Genomic DNA, 21,117 nt, shown 5'->3' on the forward strand with positions numbered 1-21,117 from the left:
GATAATCTCAATCAGGTGTGTTAAATAAGGGATACATGCAAAATGTGCAGAACAGGGGTCCCCCAGGACCAGGATTGAGAACCACTGGCCTATAGAAAACAATTTTTTGAAGTCAGATGGGTGCCATCTGGTGGTGTAGTGACTCGTGAGCATAATTATCAAGCAATATCATATTTTAACCACTAGATAGATGTACTGCTATCTGTAGAAGGGCTTGTGAATTCTAGTTGTTTTTGCACATATTTGCCTTTGCCTTTTCAGGTTGTGGATTTTAATATATAATATGAGATTATCAAAGACTATTTTTTATTATTTGCCAAGTTTTTTTGTTTGTTTGATTGGTTTAACTGGTAATTTGAAGTGCCAGTTTTACTTTATACTTTATAATACAGTCAAACCTGAACATTGCATTAGAAAGAGAACCAATGGAAAGAATTTTGTTACCCATTGTTTTAATTCTAACTTAATAAAAATGCAATTCTTTCAGTCATAACATTTTTTTTTTTTTTTTTAACCTTTTTATAATGAACATTTTCATTACAATTATTTTTTGTAAAATTCAATGAACAATAACTCTTATTTAGCACATGCTGTGATTGGCTTTTTGTTTTCATAAACAGGTGCTGCAATAGGCCTAGAGGTTACTAGGGAAGAATTATATCCTTTGATCTTACCCTCTGTGTGTGAGTGTTTGTGTGTGTGTGTGTGTGTGTGTGTGTGTGTGTGTGTGTGTGTGTGTGTGTGTGTGTGTGTGTGTGTGTGTGTGTGTGTGTGTGTGTGTGTGTGTGTGTGTGTGTGTGTACCTGGTATTCATCACGTTGTGGGGACCAAATGTCCCCACAAGGATAGGAATACCAGTAAATTTTGACCTTGTGGGGACATTTCTCAGGTCCCCATGAGGAAACAGGCTTATAAATAATGCACAATGAGTTTTTTTGAGGAAGTAAAAGTGTGCACAATCTCCTGTGAGGGCTAGGTTTAGGTGTAGGGTAGGTTTAGGGCAATAGAAAGTACGGTTTGTACAGTATAAAAACCATTACGCCGATGGAATGTTCCCATAAAACATGTAAACCCAACATGTGTGTGTGTGTGTGTGTGTGTGTGTGTGTGTGTGTGTGTGTGTGTGTGTGTGTGTGTGTGTGTGTGTGTGTGTGTGTGTGTGTGTGTGTGTGTGTGTGTGTGTGTGTGTGTGTTTTGCACTCTTGATGTTTTAGAGAGTTACCCCTTCACTGTTGTGTGCTTTTTTTCTGCATTGTGGCTGATTTGTAGATTGTATGCACAAAAAAACTCTGTATTTTCATATTTTTGCCAATTTCCCATTTTTATTTAAAAAATTCCGGTCAGAAGTGACCGAAGAACCCCAAGGTAACATAAATAACACATGTCATCTCTTAATCAGTTATTCTTATTTGGTACCCATTTATAAGTGACGATGATGTCGCCCCTAGCACACTGGCTACTTTTACGAACTTTGTTGTTGTTTTGGAGGAGGCGTTTCAGACCTACAATCTTCTGTTTCTAACCTGTTTGGCTTTATCTTCACCTTGGATTTTAAATACTATAAAGAACTCAAATTTACTTTTGAGGTAATTAAGAAGGTGTTTATTGAAGTGAGCACTCACTGCTCTACAAAGGTACAGTCCCTTAAAAAAAAACTAAACTCATGCTGTGAACGTTGGAATCTTGCTTGTGCAACTTTTAAGTTAAACTTATATTAGCATCTTAATGTTAAAATCAGAAACATTCAAAGGGATTGTTGTACTATGAATAGAATGTTTGAAAATGTCTTAAGATGATTTTGCGTCACTGTTTTTAATTTTTTGGCGTTATGAAAGTAGGCACAATGGTGAAGTCCCTGAAAAGCAAACTCTTGCTGTAAACAATGAAATCGTGGTGTGAGCATATTTTAAATTAAACAAATCTTAGCATCTTAAATCTTAGCATCTTAATGTCAAAATGTTAAAGGATTATTAAACTGAATTTTTGAAATGTGAATATAATGTTTTACAATGTCATTTGTATATATAATAAATTTATTTTTTCATCTTTTCAGAATCTTGGTTAATTGTGCCATTTTATTTTGTTTTATTTGTATTTAATTTGTATTTGTACTATTTATTTATTTTTTTATTGAGTGTCAATTTGTTTTCTGTTAGGAAGTAATGCAGTTTTTTATATTGTTTGTATTTCTTTCTACATTCAAGATAATAAACTAAATTTGAAGCCTGCAGTTATATTTGTATTTTATAACATTGTGTAGGTGCTAACTAGGACAAAACCTCCTTGTCCATAAAACTCACAAAAAAGTTTAGACCATAATTTATTAAGAGACATTAAAAAAGCATTATAAATCTTTTGAACTAAGAAAAATGTGTTAGCTGAACAAAAGAGAGTCATGTGACTTTACTCAGTGACTTGAGTTGAGTGAACAAAAGTTGAGTAAACTCAAAAAAAGCTGTGCAGCGAGTTGCCTTGAAATTTTAAGTTAAGTCAACTTTTCATTTTTTACAGTGTATGCGGCCACTCACACATGACGACAGTTCTTTTTCAGATCTTGTCAAATTTATAAATGCAAACCCTTTGAAATTATGACTTAATAATGCTAACAGGATGAGAATAATTTTCAAACTGGATAATTGTGTTTTACAGATGGAAGAGTTGTAAAGAATGGTTTAATGATCGAGGGAGATTCTGTGACATTTTACCCCAATCCTACTGAAATACATAGTGATGATCTGATAAAGTGGGAGTTTGGTGAAGGAGATCTTCTATGTGTAGCTCGGTACAATGAAACGGAAATGATTGAATGTGATCATGAGAGATTCAGAGACAGATTGCAGCTGAATAGCCAGACTGGAGCTCTCACCATCAGGAACATCAGCACAAAAGGCACTGGAAGATATACATTTATCCTAATCAGGCACGGAAACATAGAAACATTCAAGTGTTTTAATGTTAAGGTCTATGGTATGCAGTTTTCTACTTAAACACTTTCATGCTGGTTATACATTAAATGGGTCTTAAACCGAGTGTGTATTAATAATTTAATAAATTAACATTATGTCATAACTGAACCTCACATTGTTTTGCACCTCTGAAATTTAATGTTGACTAATGTTGTGAGATTGTTTAGAAATCTATACATCAGACGATATTCATAGATCTGTACTGTTTGTAGTAATTTGTTTATTCATTTGTTTTCCAGCTCCTCTACCCATTCCTGTCATCACCAGAGACTCTTCAAACTGTTCTTCATCATCATCTGAATTTTTATCAGTGTCTAAATGTTCACTGCTGTGTTCAGTGGTGAATGTGAGTCATGTGAGTCTCTCCTGGTACAAAGGAAACAGTTTACTGTCCAACATCAGTGTGTCTGATCTCAGCAGTTGTCTCTTTCTACCTCTGGAGGTGGAATATCAGGATAAAAACACCTACAGCTGTGTTGTTGCTTATTCATTCACCAACCAGACTATGTATAGCAACATCAGTGAACTCTGTCAGCCACATCCAGGTATCGTATTATCTCTTTTTCTCTAATTGTGTTTAATAAATCAAAATTGTGTTTTCTAATATTTAGTCTATAGGCTTTAAAGGATAACTATTGCCAAAATGTAACCTGGGCTGTTTTCTTTACTGTAAACGAGACAAACTTATATCTAAAAGCATAATTACGACAAGCAAGCCGTTTTTGAGATTTGCATAACTTTGAGCGCATCAAAATCTATATTTTTACAACACTAAGAAGGCTCGACACAACATGAAACTTTGCTCGAAGTATCGCCTGGGTCTCTACACATGAACTCGAGCATTGAGAACATTGTTTGTGTACACAGAGTTTACTAAAAAGAAGGTTTTGAATAACTCACTTACATTGTTTGGGTTTCCGCTCGCGGCCGTCTTGCCAGTCAAGAAGTGTCGATCTCTGAATGCGAGGAGAGTAAAGATGGATAGCTCCTAAAGCATATTTCCATATTAATGCACGGCTAATTCGTTGTTTTGTCGCAAGTGAAAAACAATATTAACCTTCTAGTTGTAAAAAGAGCCTCATATAAGCCTATATTTTGTCCTGTGGAGTCCATTCATTCGCATTCGGAGATCGACACTTCTTGACTGGCAAGACGGCCGCGAGCGGAAACTCAAACAGTGAAAGTGAGTTGTTCAAAAACTTTCTTTTTAGTAAACTCTGTGTACACAAACAATGTTCTCAATGCTCAAGTTCATGTGGCTCATTTATTGTAATTATGCTTTTAGATATAAGTTTGTCTCGTTTACAGTAAAAAAAAAAAAAAACAGCCCAGGTTGCATTTTGGCAACAGTTATCCTTTAAGGTCATCTGTATGTGTTGTCTCATCTGTAATGTTTTCTTACTTATTGACAGTTCATTGATAACAGATTTTATAAAACGTTTGTTGAGCATATTAAGATGTGACGTGTCTTAGTTTAATTAAAGCCTATTGATGGTTTAAAATATGTCCCACCCAACTTCCTGTTTTAAAAAGAAATACTTTAACAAAGTTTAAATTTTTTTTAATTTCTTTAATGATTGTAAATACTGCAGAATGTTAGACATGTTGTAAGCTGTAAATTAAAGACTTAAACATCTAAATATCCAAGTACTTTACATACCTACTTTAAATACCTGCTTAGGTGAAGTCTAATATTTTCATTGGCATATTCCATCACAATTATTTTCTTTAAAGTTTCAACTGTATTGTATTCAGATTACCCTAATGACTGTTTTCTCTGTGTATTATAGCACTGGACCAGAGTTCACGTCCCATGATGTTAAGAGCTGTTATTCTAGCGCTGCTGCTGGTGTTCATAGCTGTAGTTGCAGGTTTGATGTAATTCAATTCAATTCAAGTTTATTTGTATAGTGCTTTTCACAATACAAATCGTTGCAAAGCAGCTGTACAAAAATGTAGGCTACTATAATATATTTAGTAGCTTGTTAGTTGGTGACTACTGTGTGTTAAGTTGATTTACATATGATATAAATATTAAAAATAATAATGGTGTAGTGATTATGTGTTGCAATTAAACTTGTAGAAAATTTGTGTATGCTGTTTGTTGTTTTAAGGCTGGCATCATCGGCGGTCCTCTGAGGGGTTGTCATCATCTCTTCTTGGGTATTCTGAATCCAGACTGAATCTTGTGTGATTCCTAGTTACCACTGGATGGGAATCCCGTGCATGGCAGAAACAGAGATACAAATAGAGCAATAATTAGCGTAGCTGCTGTTCCAACCAAGCAAAAATTATGTGTTTAGCCCAAGCTGAAGAATGTTGATGTGCATTTGATCAGATCTAACTGAAGTACAACGTTATGAGATACATTATGTGAATGCTTGGCTAAAGAGATGAGTCTTTAATCTAGATTTAAACATAGAGAGTGTGTTTGAACCCCGAACGTTATCAGGAAGGCTATTCCAGAGTTTGGGAGCCAAATGTGAAAAGCTTAAAAAGCCGTAGCTTAGCAATGTTTCTAAGATGGAAGAATGCTGTTTTGTAACATGAGAAATATGATTTTCAAAAGACAGGTTGCTGTCTAATATAACACCCAGATTTTTGACTGTAGAGGAAATAACAGTACATCCGTCTAGTTGCAAATTGCAGTTTAAGAGATTCTGTGTACAGTTTTTTGGTCCAATAAGTAATATCTCAGTCTTATCTGAATTTAATAGTAGAAAGTTATTGGTCATCCAGTCTTTCACATTTTTAACACACTCTGTTAACTTTGCTAAGTTAGAAGTTTCATCTGGTTTTGTTGAAATATATAGTTGAGTATCATCAGCATAACAATGGAAACTAATCCCATATTTCTTATAATATTACCAAGGGGTAACTGAGGTAATTGAGAATAGCAGAGGACCTAGGACAGATCCTTGTGGCACTCCATACTTTACTGGTGTTAGCTGCGATGACTCCCCATTTAAATAAACAAAGTGATAGCGATCGATCTTAACCATCTTAAAGCCTGCCCTTGAATACCTGTATAGTTTTGTAATCGATCTATGAGTATGTCATGATCTATAGTGTCGAACGCAGCACTAAGATCAAGTAAAACTAGCAAAGAGACGCAGCCTTGATCTGACGCAAGTAGCAAGTCATTTGTGATTTTTACAAGTGAAGTTTCTGTGCTATGATGGTTCCTGAAACCTGACTGAAATTCTTCAAAGAGATTATTTTTTTGCAAGAAGGAGCACAATTGAGCAGACACAACTTTTTCTAAAATTTTAGACATAAATGGAAGATTAGAAATGGGTCTGTAATTTGCCAGTTCACTAGGGTCTAGCTGTGGTTTCTTAATAAGAGGTTTAATAACCGCTAGTTTGAATGGTTTTGGGACATGACCTAGAGATAACGATGAGTTAACAATATTAAGGAGCGGTACTTCTGCTACAGGTAACAACTCTTTTAGTAATTTAGTGGGTACAGGATCTAATAGGCATGTTGTTGGTTTAGATGTGCTGATAAGTTTATTTAATAATTCCTGTTCTATAGTTGTAAAGCACTGCAGTTTTTCTTCGGGTGTAATGAATAATGCTGAAGTATCAGTTGCTGTAGTATCTATATTTGTTATTGTACTTCTGATGTTGTCTGTTTTATCAGTAAAGAAGTTCATAAAGTCGTTACTATTAAACTGTGCATGAATATTCAGGTCGGGTGGCGTTTGGTTATTTGTTAATCTAGCCACTGTGCTAAATAAGAACCTTGGATTGTTCTGGTTTTTTTCTATGAGTTGGTGGATGTACTCGGCTCTAGCAGCTTTTAAAGCCCATCTATAGCTGGACATACTGTTTTTCCATGCAATTCTAAAAACTTCTAAGTTAGTTTTTCTCCATTTACGCTCAAGATTAAGAGTTTCTTTTTTTAGAGAATGGGTATTACTGTTGTACCATGGCACAGTACGTTTTTCTCTAATCTTTTTTAGCTTGATGGGGGCAACAGCTTCTAATGTATTAGAGAAGATAGTGCCCATGTTACTAGTCATTTTGTCTAGTTCATGTGTATTTATGGGTACACAGAGCAGCTGAGATAAATCAGGCAGGTTATTTGTGAACCTATCTTTGGTAGCAGGAACAATAGTTCTGCTCAGACGATAGCGCGGAGCTATATAGTTAACATCAGTAATACGCAGCATGCACGATACGAGGAAATGATCGGTAACATCATCGCTTTGAGGTAAGATATCTATCAGTAAGATCAAGTCGATATAATTAGATCTAGTGTATGATTAAAACGATGAGTTGGCCCGGTGACATTTTGTTTGACTCCAAAAGAGTTTATCAGGTCAGTAAACGCAAGTCCTAACGCATCATTTCTATTATCAACATGAATGTTAAAATCTCCAACAATTAATGCTTTATCAAAATTAACCAATAGTATGGTGGCCGAGAGAGGCCAACGCGCTGCAAACAAGAAAACACATGCAAACAGAAAAAAGCGACAACAAATTAAGAAAACATCTTCATCAGTTTGACAACACAGGCGCTGCAAATCCTCGCAACGCGAACACAAATACGGAAACGTGCTGCAAATTCTCACAACACAACCAAACTCAGAAACGCGCTGCGAACACACGAGGGCGCTGCAAACTAACAAACGCGCTGCATATAGCACGGTCCACAACGGAAATGTTTCAGGGGGACCTCAAAAAGTGGCGAACTCATCTGGGACCTGATTATTTATATCACTATATTACCTGATTATTTATATCACTATCACCTTTAAGTGATACTATACTATCACTTAAAGAAAAATATCACTATATATTGTTGCAACACCACCGCCACGACCAATCAATGCTTATAACAGTAGTTTGGTGGAGTAGACTCATTAAGACCAATATAATCATTTGGTTTTAGCCAAGTTTCAGTCAAGCATAGGACAAAGCTATTATCCATGATCATTTCATTTACAATAAGTGCTTTGGGTGCGAGTGATCTAATGTTTAGGAGCCCAGGCTTTAAAAATTGTTTTTGTTCATTTATTGTGCATTTTTCTGGTTTAATCACGATTAGATTTTTTCTAGATCCTGCATTAAATTTTTGTTTTGACCTCACTATTCGAGGAACAGACATAGTCTTTATAGATTGGACAGCACCAATACTATCGTTTAAATGTGCAGAACAAAAGCCATCATCGCAACTATTTGAAGATTTGCTTACTAGTCAAATGGAGCGCAGCGTCCTGGGAAAATGTACCAGAGAAAGTGTAAACGACTAGGAAATGAAGGCAAGTTTTGGCATGCAAAAATTTAACAATAAACAAACAAGCAAACAATCAAGTTTATTAAACACAGCTATGTTTATTAAATGTCTGATTATTATTAAAACAGTTCATACTCAGGATGAAGAGGTACATTATGCTGGTCCAACATTGTGTGCACAACGGTTTCAGAGTAGGGTAAGATATATTGTATTACTGTGTAAGGTTTGACTTATTTCCATATGTAAACACCCTCAGAATCTATGCATTACTGTAGTCAATAGTGTATGTGTCTGAGCATGTGCTTGCATGATCACACTGCTGTGCTTCGAAAATAGAGCTGGTGTTTTTTATTATTCTGTCCTTTGTGTGTTTAAACCTATTTGATTTTATGTTTTTTGATGTTTTTGTTTTCTTGCAGGATGACGTTGCAGCAGATCACACAGATTATTTAATTGTTAGAACTTTTTATTTATTTTTATACTGTTGGTCTTGACTGTGCCTTCCAGACTTCCCCCCTCCCTCAGTCAACTCTAAGGAAAAGAGCTCTTTTATTAACATTTAAAATAAGGTCTTAGATTGTATTATAATATAGTGTTATATTGATTACTTTAATGTGAGTGTGTTTGAACCTACTTCTTATTTTTGATTCCGATTCATTCTGTCTTTCTTTTTTTTTTCTTTTTTTCTTTTTTTTTTTTTTTGCAGGATCATGTTCACACAGTATACTCAAGTGTTAAGACATGCATTTAGGTCCAGCTAACATTTCATTCATTTTTAGGTCAATGCCATGACTTCTGGCAACTTAACTCATCCTCATTTGTCTCCTGTATTTGCTTTATATTTAATTTATGAGCAGTTCTCCAATAGAAAAATAACACAATCTTTACACTTATTTCAAATTCAGTGTCAAATTAATTACTTTAAAACTGCTGTGCACCTGTGTTAAATAATTCTGTAAAATGCCAATACAATGCAGATTAGATTAAAATAAAGTCTTCTCATTTATCTATGTTTGTGCAAACTATTGATTTGTTTGATGTGAGGTAATACAGATCCGTGACACTAGATGGAGCCAGAAAGCATTAGAGAACGTTAGAGCTTAAAGGGGTGCTATTATGCTTTTTCACTTATTGAACTTTAGCCAGTGTGTGGTGTGTATGTTTGGCCATAAAAAACATCTACAAAGTTACAAATCTCAAAGTCCACTCCAAAGGGAGATATTTAGTAAAAAAAAAAAAAAAAGAACTACAACGAAACAACTCGTTTGGACTACAGCGTTTGTTTTCCGGAGGCTATTATGTCACAACGTAAGTCCCGCCTACTGAAATTCAATTCGTTGGCGGGTGGGGGATTCGCCTAACTTTAGCCATGTATTATGGACAGCCGCTTTTGGGATGCTACAGCGAGCCGTAGGTTGAAATTTGAACATTTATTTGCACATATAAAATTTAAAATACAGCTTTGCAAATCCAATAAAACAGAAAAAGTTCAGTATTTCTTGTTTGTCCTTATACCGAAGAAGTTCAATCAGAATAGATCTTGGTCGTCCAGTAGAATCATATTTCCCAATTCGATGTCCTCTTTCAAATTCAATATGCTTTGGTTCAATTTTAAGATACTCCAGAAAAAGTTTCTTTACTTTTACTTCGGTTTCAATCCATGTTTTAGACTTTACATCAGGAACTCCATCAATCACAATGTTCTTTTTTCTTGATATGTAATCCATATAATTCAGTTTACCTGTTACACTGTTTAAAGAAGCTTGGTATTCACCAAAACTTTCTGCAATGGCTTGATGTTTTTCTGCCATCTTGCTTGATTTAGATTTTTATCTCATTTACTTCAGCCTGAGAAAACTGGAGACTTGTTTTTAGGTCCTGAATGTCTTAAGTCACACTGATGATAATATCATGTATCGGCGATCTCGCAGGCTGACGATAGGACCAACAATAGCGTTTTATGTACTCACCCTTCATGCATCCTATACTTCCTTCTTTCAAACGAATGCAATCTGAGTTATATTAAATCAATTCTGGACCTCATACAACAGCATAGACTGAGCGACACGGGCAAGTGTTCCATCAGACCAAAATAAGTCGATCCATAATAAAAAAAAGTGCCTCACAGGCTCCAGGGCGATCGGTAAAAGCCTCCTTCAGGTGTGTTTTTTGCAAAAAAAAAATATCCATATTTAAAATGTAAGAATCACTTTAATCGAGTGTGCTACTGCAGTGGGACTTCTGACCAATCACAATACATTTGGTTTTTCGGAAGGCGGAACCCAGAACTAATCGAGCCGTTTGTGCCAGCCTGGGGAGAAAGCTATTGTAATAATGTGAATTATGTGAAAAATAATGCGTTTTTCGAACCACTAAGCATGAGAGCATATTCAAGAACACCCCCCCCAAACAAAATAAAGTCTTTGTAAAAGAGCATAATAGGACCCCTTTAAATTGTCAATCAAGTGCAGATTTCTGACAAGGCAATTTATGGAGGGTTTGCACCAGAGGTGGAAAGTAACGAATTACATTTACTCGCATTACTGTAATTAAGTAGGTTTTTTGTGTACTTCTACTTTTTAAAGTAACTTTTAAATTTTGTAATTTTACGTTTACTTAAGTATGTTTTGAATTAAGTATTGTACTAAACTACATTTTAAATCTTATCCGTTACTGAGTAAAAATAAATTAAAATTAAATAAACAAAAAATAATAATAATAATAATAAAATTGTGCATGGAGGGAAGGAGGGGATCGCGCACTGGAAACTGGAAATCTGATTATGGCACAGTTTTTTCCTAAATAGTTGAAAGTCCCTGACCCATTTTTTCCTAGTTTTGCACTACTGTTTTAGTGTTTAACAAAAGGATGCTCTACTGAATCCACAGTTTATGCCACATTCAGTGGTTGTGATGTTTAATGTTTTATGGGATCATTTGCACTAAAATGACTATTTCCCTAAGTGTTTTATATGGTTATTTATTTATTTATTTTTATTGTATTTTATTAATAAATTTTTATTGCCCTTTAATTTGTAAAGTTGTTTTCTCAATTAAAAACAACCAGGTTGAGATTTATATCACCTGGTCTTTTTTGAACTACACTAGAAACCCCCACCCAGCCCTGTTGTTAAAAAAAAAAAAAAAAGTACTCAGTGAATTTTACTCCGACTAAAAGTTTAAATGAGTTACTCTGACCATTACTTTTACTTGTCATTAGGTAAAATTAGGTAAAAGTAACAGTACTTTTACTTGAGTAGCATATTTTATTACTCTTTCCACCTCTGGTTTGCACTTACGTCATGATTTGGTCAGTGACCCCGATTGCCATACTGGCAGTACTCGGATGTAAACATAAGCATGGATTGCACTTTAATGTACTACTGAATACATTGTTCTGCTAATTTATGCTGTCTAAACCATGAAAAAAAATGGAAGCTGCTAAATCAAGGACTTAGTAAGCAGAAAAGAGCACAATATTTTGACAAATTAAAGGTAATAGTTGGTAAAGATACATAGTATTAATTAAGATATTTCTAATATTTAACCTACCTGACCAGAAATTATAAGGGAAAAAAAAATGTTGCCCATATCTATCTGTCGAATTTTGTGTGTGTATCATTTTTTTTCCCCAATAATGCAGACCACTGATAATTGAGAGAGGCTAAAAGACAATAGGTAATAGAAGCATAAGAGAAAATTAAAAATATCACATAAATGCAGTTTCATTTTCTTGTATATAACAAGGTGGTGTCATTACATTTGTACTAATATTATTAATTCATGTTGAACAGTGAAACTCCCAGGAAAAATAGATTTTAAATTGGCCTTGGTGGCATCACATTTGAGAATAATGACTATGCACAGATGAGACCTGTGCATTATTCTTATGAATAAAGCATTCTTGCTGCTTTGCAAATTAAAAAGGGTAATGTTTATGTAACATTTCTGTTTTGTTGACAAAATACCAAGCTACAGATGAATGGTGGTGTGTTGTCACACTCAATGTATTCCTGCAAATTAAAACATCTAATAGCTGGGGTGCATTAACGAAAAAACACTGCTAGCCAACAATGGTCAAAGATTTGATCATTGTAAGGTCTAACAGTTCAGTGTTTCTCAAAACCATAGTTCATTTGCAACATTTGCAAAGAGCATGCAAATTTGTGTGGTTGGAAGTACAGTTTTTCTTGTTACTATGACTAGAATTTGTGTAGAAAAAAGCAGGGAAAGGTGAAACAAGTAAGAACTTTCATAGACAAAGAATTGCTACATTATATTTTTATTTTGAATTGAGAGTTTGGGAGCTGGCCACCAAAATAACAAACAAAACATTATTTATTTTTTTAACTCCTTTCTTACTCAACCAAAAAAAAAGAAGAAAAAAAGAAAAGAAAATAAATTACAAGTCACTACCCTAACTGCCTAACCCCAAAACAGAGATCAAAAGTTCACAATAAACAAAAATGGTGTCAGGCTCCCTAATATTGAAATTCTCAATATTAACAAACCAACACAGTCCCTCTAAAACAAACCCTTTTGGTCACACTTTAGTTTAAGGTCCAATTCCCACAGTTAACGAACAATTAACTTTTACCTCAATAAACTCCTAATTTTTTGCATATTAATTTGTAAGGTCATTTTTAAGTTTAGGTATTGGATAAAATTAGGGATGTAGAATATGGTCATGCAGAATAAGTGCTTCATAAGCACTAATAAACCGCCAATATGTTAGTAATTGGCATGCTAATAAGCAGCTAGTTGATAGTGAGAATTGGTCCCTATACTAAAGTGTTATCACACTTTTCAACTTAAACAAACAAACAAATGACAGTTTCTAATTCTCTCTTAACACATAAACTCTAACACACAAACTCTCACTATAAAATTCTGGTCAGAACACAAAATGGCTTCTAAAGAGGTTATGACATGATTTTATAGCATCAGTGAGTCTGCAGGGACCAAAGATGATGTTTAGACAGACACACACAGACATTCCCAAAAGAACAGAGATATAACATAACACAAACCAAAGAGATGTAACATAACAGAGATAAAACATAAAAACAAACCAAAGGGTTGGACATAGCAGGATACTGTATGATAACAGTCAGCAGCATATAATAATAATACCATGCAATTCACAGACAATTAATTAAGTGCTTCTTGTACAAACTCTGTTCATTATAATGCACTCTAATAGAAAATAAGGTCTGTGAAGTGCCCTCAAGTAGCAGCTGTACTTTGTAAAAATACACATCCAAAAATTATTTTATTTCATTTTCAGTATCTTTAATAATATATCTTTATCTATTCTGATTCATGTTTACATCTCTATATGTTTACAGCTGCACACTGCAAAATAATTAGGCCACAAGTGTGCACACTTGGGCCTATTGATTTTTTTTTTACATAAAACAACAGAGATCAACAAAAGATACATTATTGTATTTTTCTGACCATTAACTTGATTTTCTGTAGGTGAGCTTAAACAGTAGTTTAAATTATATATATATATATATATATATATATATATATATTTATTTATTTATTTTATTTTATTTTATTTTATTTTTAGAAACACTGGCTCAATTTTGAGAAACATATTAAAGAGTCGTTTAAGTGCTTCTAAACTGATCCAATATGTTTTAAAACAGGCTATCTTTAAAATGTAATTATGTATATTTAAATCTATTTATTTTTTGGAAAACAAGTGTTTTTTAATCACACCTTTCAAGTGTAAGTAGTTGGCACTATCACAGATATTTAAATGGTCAGTCAAGGAACTGATGGGAGTCTGATTAATATCAAAATATGATATTAATAAAAGTGAGGTGTATGTTTCTACATTTTCTTAAGCTTGCGCTCAAAGAAAGATATTAGAGGATATGTTTGGGTTTTCTGATTTAATCAAAGGTTACTTGAAAGGTTGAGAACCGTTCCTTTTCAAATAACATTTGGAAATATCCCATCTCATCTAGTGCAAGTGAAAGTGCTTGGTAAATCTGACAAAAACTATCAAACTACTATTTAAACACACATTCGTAAAAACGGATAAAATAATAATAGCTTAAATGCAATACAGTGCATGTTTTCAAAAGCTGATCACATTTTCATTTACATGCAAGGCCGTAACCATTTTTAGAACATTTATGTTAGTAAATTAAACAGTAACATAAAGGACCTTTTTTTGACCAAATTTGACCTGATTGCCTATCTCAGTCATTTTGACATTGACTATTAGACTGCAAAGGCGACCAGACTAAACAATTTAGCTTTATAAACTTGTCATCCCAACAACAAACAGAGCGGGCAGCATTAAGAATACTAAATATTGGCCAGTATATTTTAGCAGTGTCTGATAATGGGTGGGATGAGGGGGGGTGTCTGGTTACGGCCCTGCTTATACACATCATAAAACAACAACATAAAACAATACAATATATTTATATTTAAAAAAAATAAATTAAAAAAAACACTGAACTTGAAATATTCACATGAGAAACTAATAAAATATATTGCACTGTTCTATACATTGTATAGATTAATAAATTGGTATGACATCATATCCTTCATACAAAAAGGACTTAAATACTGAAAATTAAATAAAATCTTCCAATGGGTGCATATGTATATGCAAAACCTTCAAAATATTATATATTGACAAACTGTAAAACATAAGTTGAGAGGACAATTAAGAACAAGAAAAGTGTTTTAAAAAAGCCTGTATTGGTAAAAATTAGGGCCTATGAATTGTTTAATTTTTTGCCAAATTGCATTTTCTGGTTAAAATTCTCTGTTTTAATGGTTTAGTTAAATCGTAATAATCAAAAAGCATGTCTAATTAACTGAAATTATGAAACTTTTATTACAACTTCAAAAAAAAATCAGGGCTCTATAAAATATGTTTTATTTTTTTCTTTGAAATTCAGTTTTATTATTTCATTCATTCAATTCTGTGTTTTCCATTCCATTTTTTTTTGGATTCTATTTTAATGGTTTAATTACATTTTGATAATAAAAACATTTTTAACCAAAAATTAGGCCATATGATTTTTTTAGCATTTTAATTTATTTTATTTTTTTGCACAATGAGGTTTTTTTAGTAAGTAAAGGTGTGCACAATCTCCTGTGAGGGCTAGGTTTAGGTGTAGGGCGATAGAAAATACGGTTTGTACAGTATAAAAACCATTACGCCTATGGAATGTCCCCATAAAACATGTAAACCCAACGTGTGTGTGTGTGTGTGTGTGTGTGTGTGTGTGTGTGTGTGTGTGTGTGTGTGTGTGTGTGTGTGTGTGTGTGTGTGTGTGTGTGTTTAAAGAAGAAAATACCACAAACATACCACATTCCATTCAGACAGACTAAATCTTTATTCATCAGAAGACAGTGAGATCTCTTCACTCAGCCTCCTGTAAGAGAACATATATATAATCTTAAAAGACAACAAGAAAAGAGATGCAACATTATGTACTAGAATCTTCATTCTGATGATGTGTATGAATTCTGTAGCATAAATGTATATATTGAGTCATAGCACTTTATAAATATACAAAAACAGGCATAAATATCACTTGAGCAAATAAACACATGGCACAAAGTCATGGCTTCATATCTGAAGGATGAAGACAATTTGTCGATCTAAAAATTGTAATTAACAAAACAGCTGAGAAAAGAGATACTTGCCCTCGTTTTTCAATCCTTCTGCGGCATGTCACACAAATATATTTATACAAATATCGTACAGCCACCAACAGCAACAGCAACAGCAACGCTGGCACCCACACCATTAGATTGTGATGTGAACGCTGAGGTGTTTCTGTAATGAACAAATAGAAAATAGTAATTAGTGTAACTGGATCTTGTCAGACAAACTTTCTGGATACTAGAAAAAGATGATTTTTTACCCATTATAATATCAACTTTGATGAAACAAAACCCCATTCATTTGGTGTGATAGTCATTTAAAAGAGTAAAAGATAAATAACATACTGACCAACTTTAAGCTAAATTGTACATTTTAGAGTCAATAATAAATCAGTTCTGTAAATGATCAGGGGCCCATTTCAGAAAGGAGGTTAAGTTAAATTGGTAAAGTATGTTAACCCAGAAATGAGGGAAACTCTGTGTTTTCCATTTCAGAATGGGAGGTCTGTCAAACTCAAGAAAGCAGGGTAAGTCAAGCCCATTTCTAAAAGAGAGGTAACTTATACTCAGAGTCAGTTGCCATGGTAAATTACTCTGTGAACCTAACCTAGTCTGGAGCAGGTTTTCTTTGTTAAACCAGAGTTTCTTTCAGTCTCCTCCTCCTTTTTAAAGCGTAAGCAATGTTTAAATACCTCATTCATTCATTCAGTCATGTTGCAAAAATGCTGTTATTAGTGAATCTAATTTAAGTGCATATTACTTGAAACATGAAAAATAATCTTGATGCAAATGGAAACAAGATAATTGTTCTTACCCCACTGGCAGATAATTTTCAAAATGAGAAAAATACACTTAAAAAACTAAATAACTTACGTAATTTTTCTTATGTCGATAATGAATCTTGATTTAAGAATCTTTAGATATTTTGATTGGAAACAACATGACAATAACACTAAGTAAGAAAAGTATTTTTTGCAGTGCAAGTGCATTCATTCATTGCACATATTTTTTGCACGTACCTTTTTTTTTTTTGTCATATCCACCTTCAAATTTATTTGAGTTGTACAATTTTTGTAAATGGTGGTTTTCTACATAACATCAAGGATGCAAAGCACATTAGTACAGCCGCTGAGCAGTAAAGAAAGTGTGCCTTGCTCTCACACTTTTCTGAGAATTTTTGTGTAGTTTCCTGAGCACAAACTCATTGGAAATTAAGCTAATTATTGTATGCCGTAACCATCACCACAGCTGTTAAATTTATTTGGTCATCTTATATTCTTTTTCATGTTGGATTTTAATATTCTTCCAGTACTTGACATTGTGGCCATCTGTTCTTCATTATTTTGTGTGAATTTTGTTTTTATACTTGTGTGAAGCTTTTTTTTTTTTTTTTTGGCTGTGAGATACCATGAAAATTAATATTAGTTCAATAATTTACAGTTCTGCAAGTATTTACGTATTTATTTTAGTCGGGTGCTGTTGCCATGGTGAATCATAATTTTGGAGCTCCATTGATTGTAGCTTTTCATAGTCGTGGTGAACGTGCTAAAGTCAGAGTCAACCTGATTGGTGATGACAGGAATAGGCAGACGAGCTGGAAAATATGAGGGGGAAAATTAAATTAATCTAGTCCTTTTTTCATTTTCTTTATTGTCACACTACAAAGATAGGCTGTTAATCTTGGTTCATTATGGAATATTGTCTTTTATAAGTCTTTTTATTCACAAGTTTATAACATGCAATAACAAATTATTTGATCTTACACTTGATACAAAATTTCATGATTTTCTCTCTTTTTTTTAAAGATGATTAGATCAGTGTTTCCTTTCTAGTAACTCAACAAAAATATAGACAACTCTAACAAAGCATCTATGAAAATATACAAACATATAGTATTTTATATTTTGATATCAAAAACAGATGTCTAAAACTAGAAATTTAATAGTTAAATATGTCTGTTCTAACACTGCAACTCCATGATGTACACATTTTTTAATAACAACAGAATAATAAAGGTGTTGTCGCAGGTGATCAAGAAATGACAACTAAATGCACCATAAATATTGCAGTTTCAGGTGCTATAAGATATTGGTATACGTTTTTCACAGTTTATAATACTATTTGTCAATAAGTAATATACAAAACACTATTGGGGTAAAACACACAACACTAGAATAATGCAATAAACATTTTTTAACAAAATAGAGATGGCATACGTCAGACAGAGACTTCTGTGAATGCCCCTTTACTGTTCACTGTAGATTAAAAGGTGGGTAATTTTTACTTAACATTTTCTATTTTAGTATTTTAAATTGTAATTCACACCTTTTACTTTCAAAATCTAGATTTACACAGTAAACACAGTAAAATGACTACCATAATGTCAATCACTTTTTTGTTTCTTTTAAAGACAGTATCAAAAATAATTATGTAGGAAGTAGAATCCAGAGTATGAAAAAAATGTAATTGCATGGTTTATGAGTATTTGGGTAAATCTGATACTTTTAGAGAGATCTGCACAAGGTAAAATATGCTAAAGGACTTTACCCACAATGTAAAGCACTTTGAGTACGAGGCTACATAAATGTAATGAATTATTATTATTATTATTATTATTATTATTATTATTATTAATTATTACTTACCATAGACAATAAGACTGAATGTCTTGCATGAAGTGCTTTCATTTGTAATGATCTGTCGTTTATAAAGTCCAGAGTCTGTGGTTCTGATGTTTCTGATGGTCAGAGATCCAGTGAAAGAGTCCAACTGCAGTCTGTTTCCAAATTTCTCATTACTGCTAAACATATCAATGCTGTGCTTATAGAGTTCAGCTATACGAGTCTCTTTAGGTCCAAACATCCAAAGTATCTGATCATCCCTCTGTACTTTAACATCAGTATTTAGAGTGACAGGATCTCCCTCCATCACTGACAGTCTTTCATCTGCATCAGCACCAAACACACCTGAAACACATCAGGAAAAAGTTTAAGTTTCTACTTCTATAAAGAACAAAAACCTCTCTTGAGAATCTAACCAGACAAAGACAAAAAAGTTGTCTTTACATTACATTACAAGTATTATTACCTTTCCTTTATTGGACAAATCTTACAGTTTTCAAACATTACACATATCCAAAAAGTCCAAAACCACATTTCAGCCATTAGGGATCAGGAAAAAAGCTCACACTTTATTATCACACTTTAAATCAAATCTCTGTGAAATTTGAGATATTGTTTTCATATTGTTATAATTCTGGCTAATGACTAATAATGTCTATTATTAGCTATTATTGAAGTTAAATTAGATTTTCATAAGTGTTTTTTTTTTTCAAACATGATGCCAGTAGCTCTATGCAGTCTGGCAGTACCTGGCATAAAATGACATGCTTGATGTGGAGCTAAAATATGAACAAATACAGAGTGAAAAAGCAGTAAATCATGTCAAAAAGAATTTGCAAATCACCTAAACTACTATAAATGATTTTACAAACTGAGACACTCAACATCAACACGAATCACTGGTATGATCTTTGAAAGAATGTTTTAAAACAAGGCCTTTGCTTGGAAATCGCTTGTATCCAAAGCCATGTAAAACAGCATAGTCGTATAGAACACAAAACCATACACATTTGTTGCTAAAAAAAAAAAAAAGTGCTAAATATGCTGAGACATGGGCAGTCATTTAATGTGATAATTTAATCATTTAACTCTAATAGCCACATAACCAGAATCATATATGTTACATATATGTAATTTTGTCTTTTATTTTTTTGTTCTGTTCCTGTTTTGTTTTTCTCTCTCTCTCTCTCTCTCTCTGTCTAATACCATGTAGGATTACAAATGTTAGAATCTGTTCAAATTTATCAAAGATTAAACATAGGTTCCAATATAACAGCATGAACTGAAAAAGTTATGTATATTGTGATTTCTATAAGAGCAGACAAACCAGACCCTGAGACAGGAACCTTATGTCTTTAAGCAGTTCTTGAACATCTGGCAGGTTTCCCAGGTTAAATGTGTATTCTACAAATGTGCCTTTTGTTTAGCACCTTCGCATTTGAATGACACTTGTATTCTAAATAGATCAAGGCTGGGAAAATCCTACTAGGCTGATTCCTGTACTGCATTTGCATGCTTTGTTTAAATTGTCTCCACCTCTACGTACCTCTCCCCTAGGAAATGTATTTAAACTGTAATGTATCTGACTTAGTCAGACGACTTTTTGATGACTGCAGCGACGAACAGCTCGTATCTCAATAAAGAGAAACTTCTGCTTCAAGATATCCAAACGTCTCCTGGTCTCGAAGAAAAAGTTCACAACAACCACATCTCATTATCCACCATATTTTTTTTACAGTAAGATTGGGTGCCATTTTTTGTAACTTGAATGTGCAAGGCTTCCGGTGCAACTCGCATTCAGTTATTTTTAGCTTTAGAAAATAAGTTGAATAAAACTATTGAAAAAAAAACTACACTACCCAGCATCCTCTAAAGAGGAAGTGATGGCCTCATGTTTTGGGCATGACTATGTATTTTTCATACACATTTTCTTAAAAGAAAACAAAAAGCTCTGATGTTCTGATATTACAACATCATAATTTCTTTTGAATCAAAAACTATATGAAAATTGAAAAAGTCAATCTAACAGACAGGTAGCCCAGCCAATCATATGATGACACGATTAGCGATGGGAAACACATTGCCGTTGATCGCAATGTTGGTTTAAAGAAACATGTGTACTTTTATTTTAGTCCCTGTTCTTTTAAGTTAAGTTAAACTAAAGTATAACCATATCTATGTTGTTGTAACGGTTTACAAAGCATATTGGCATGCAAAGTACTAAACAAGTTCAAACACCAACTACTTCATATACTCCAAAACAAACAAAATCTTAACAGTGTTTACTTGTTCTTATAGTCTTTGAGAAAAGTTAAGGTAAATGGAAAGAACTGTCAATGGAGTGCAATTAAAAGTGTTGTGTATTGAGTCAGCAGCAATTTGAGTTTTTTGTAGTGACGCACCCTAGTGGTGTGTATGTGTGTGGTTGTTGCAAAAGTGCAGTAAAGACGTGTTCTGAACAGCTCCGATGTGATTGTCTTACTTACTGTTATGTAAGTGTACAAACATAACAGAACTGGCGACGAGGATTGTAAAGACCCTGCTGTGCAGCAAGTTACAAAGATTAATGTCGACCCTACGACAAAGTTCTGCAAACAGTTGCTAAGTGGCGGAGGAGACACCATCAGCCCTAACGTGC

The 21,117-nt window shown here is 33.6% G+C and overlaps 2 protein-coding genes across 2 annotated transcripts in view; one reads left to right on the forward strand and one right to left on the reverse strand.

Annotated features, from left to right (window-relative positions):
• Positions 1-5,160, forward strand: part of LOC141338883 (CD48 antigen-like) — a 97,790-nt gene extending 92,630 nt beyond the window's left edge. The window contains exons 3-5 of the mRNA XM_073844499.1: positions 3,206-3,511; positions 4,757-4,837; positions 5,081-5,160. Of these exons, the coding sequence (XP_073700600.1) occupies positions 3,206-3,511; positions 4,757-4,837; positions 5,081-5,160 (467 nt within the window). The remainder of the gene's footprint in view (positions 1-3,205; positions 3,512-4,756; positions 4,838-5,080) is intronic.
• Positions 1-18,786, reverse strand: part of LOC141338024 (SLAM family member 6-like) — a 384,898-nt gene extending 366,112 nt beyond the window's left edge. The window contains exons 1-2 of the mRNA XM_073843597.1: positions 18,504-18,786; positions 17,421-17,452 (exon numbers count right to left, since the gene is read on the reverse strand). Of these exons, the coding sequence (XP_073699698.1) occupies positions 17,421-17,452; positions 18,504-18,786 (315 nt within the window). The remainder of the gene's footprint in view (positions 1-17,420; positions 17,453-18,503) is intronic.
• Positions 18,787-21,117: the final 2,331 nt, after the last annotated feature.

This window comes from Garra rufa, chromosome 7, assembly GCF_049309525.1.
Source record: "Garra rufa chromosome 7, GarRuf1.0, whole genome shotgun sequence".
Classification (NCBI taxonomy): domain Eukaryota; kingdom Metazoa; phylum Chordata; class Actinopteri; order Cypriniformes; family Cyprinidae; genus Garra; species Garra rufa.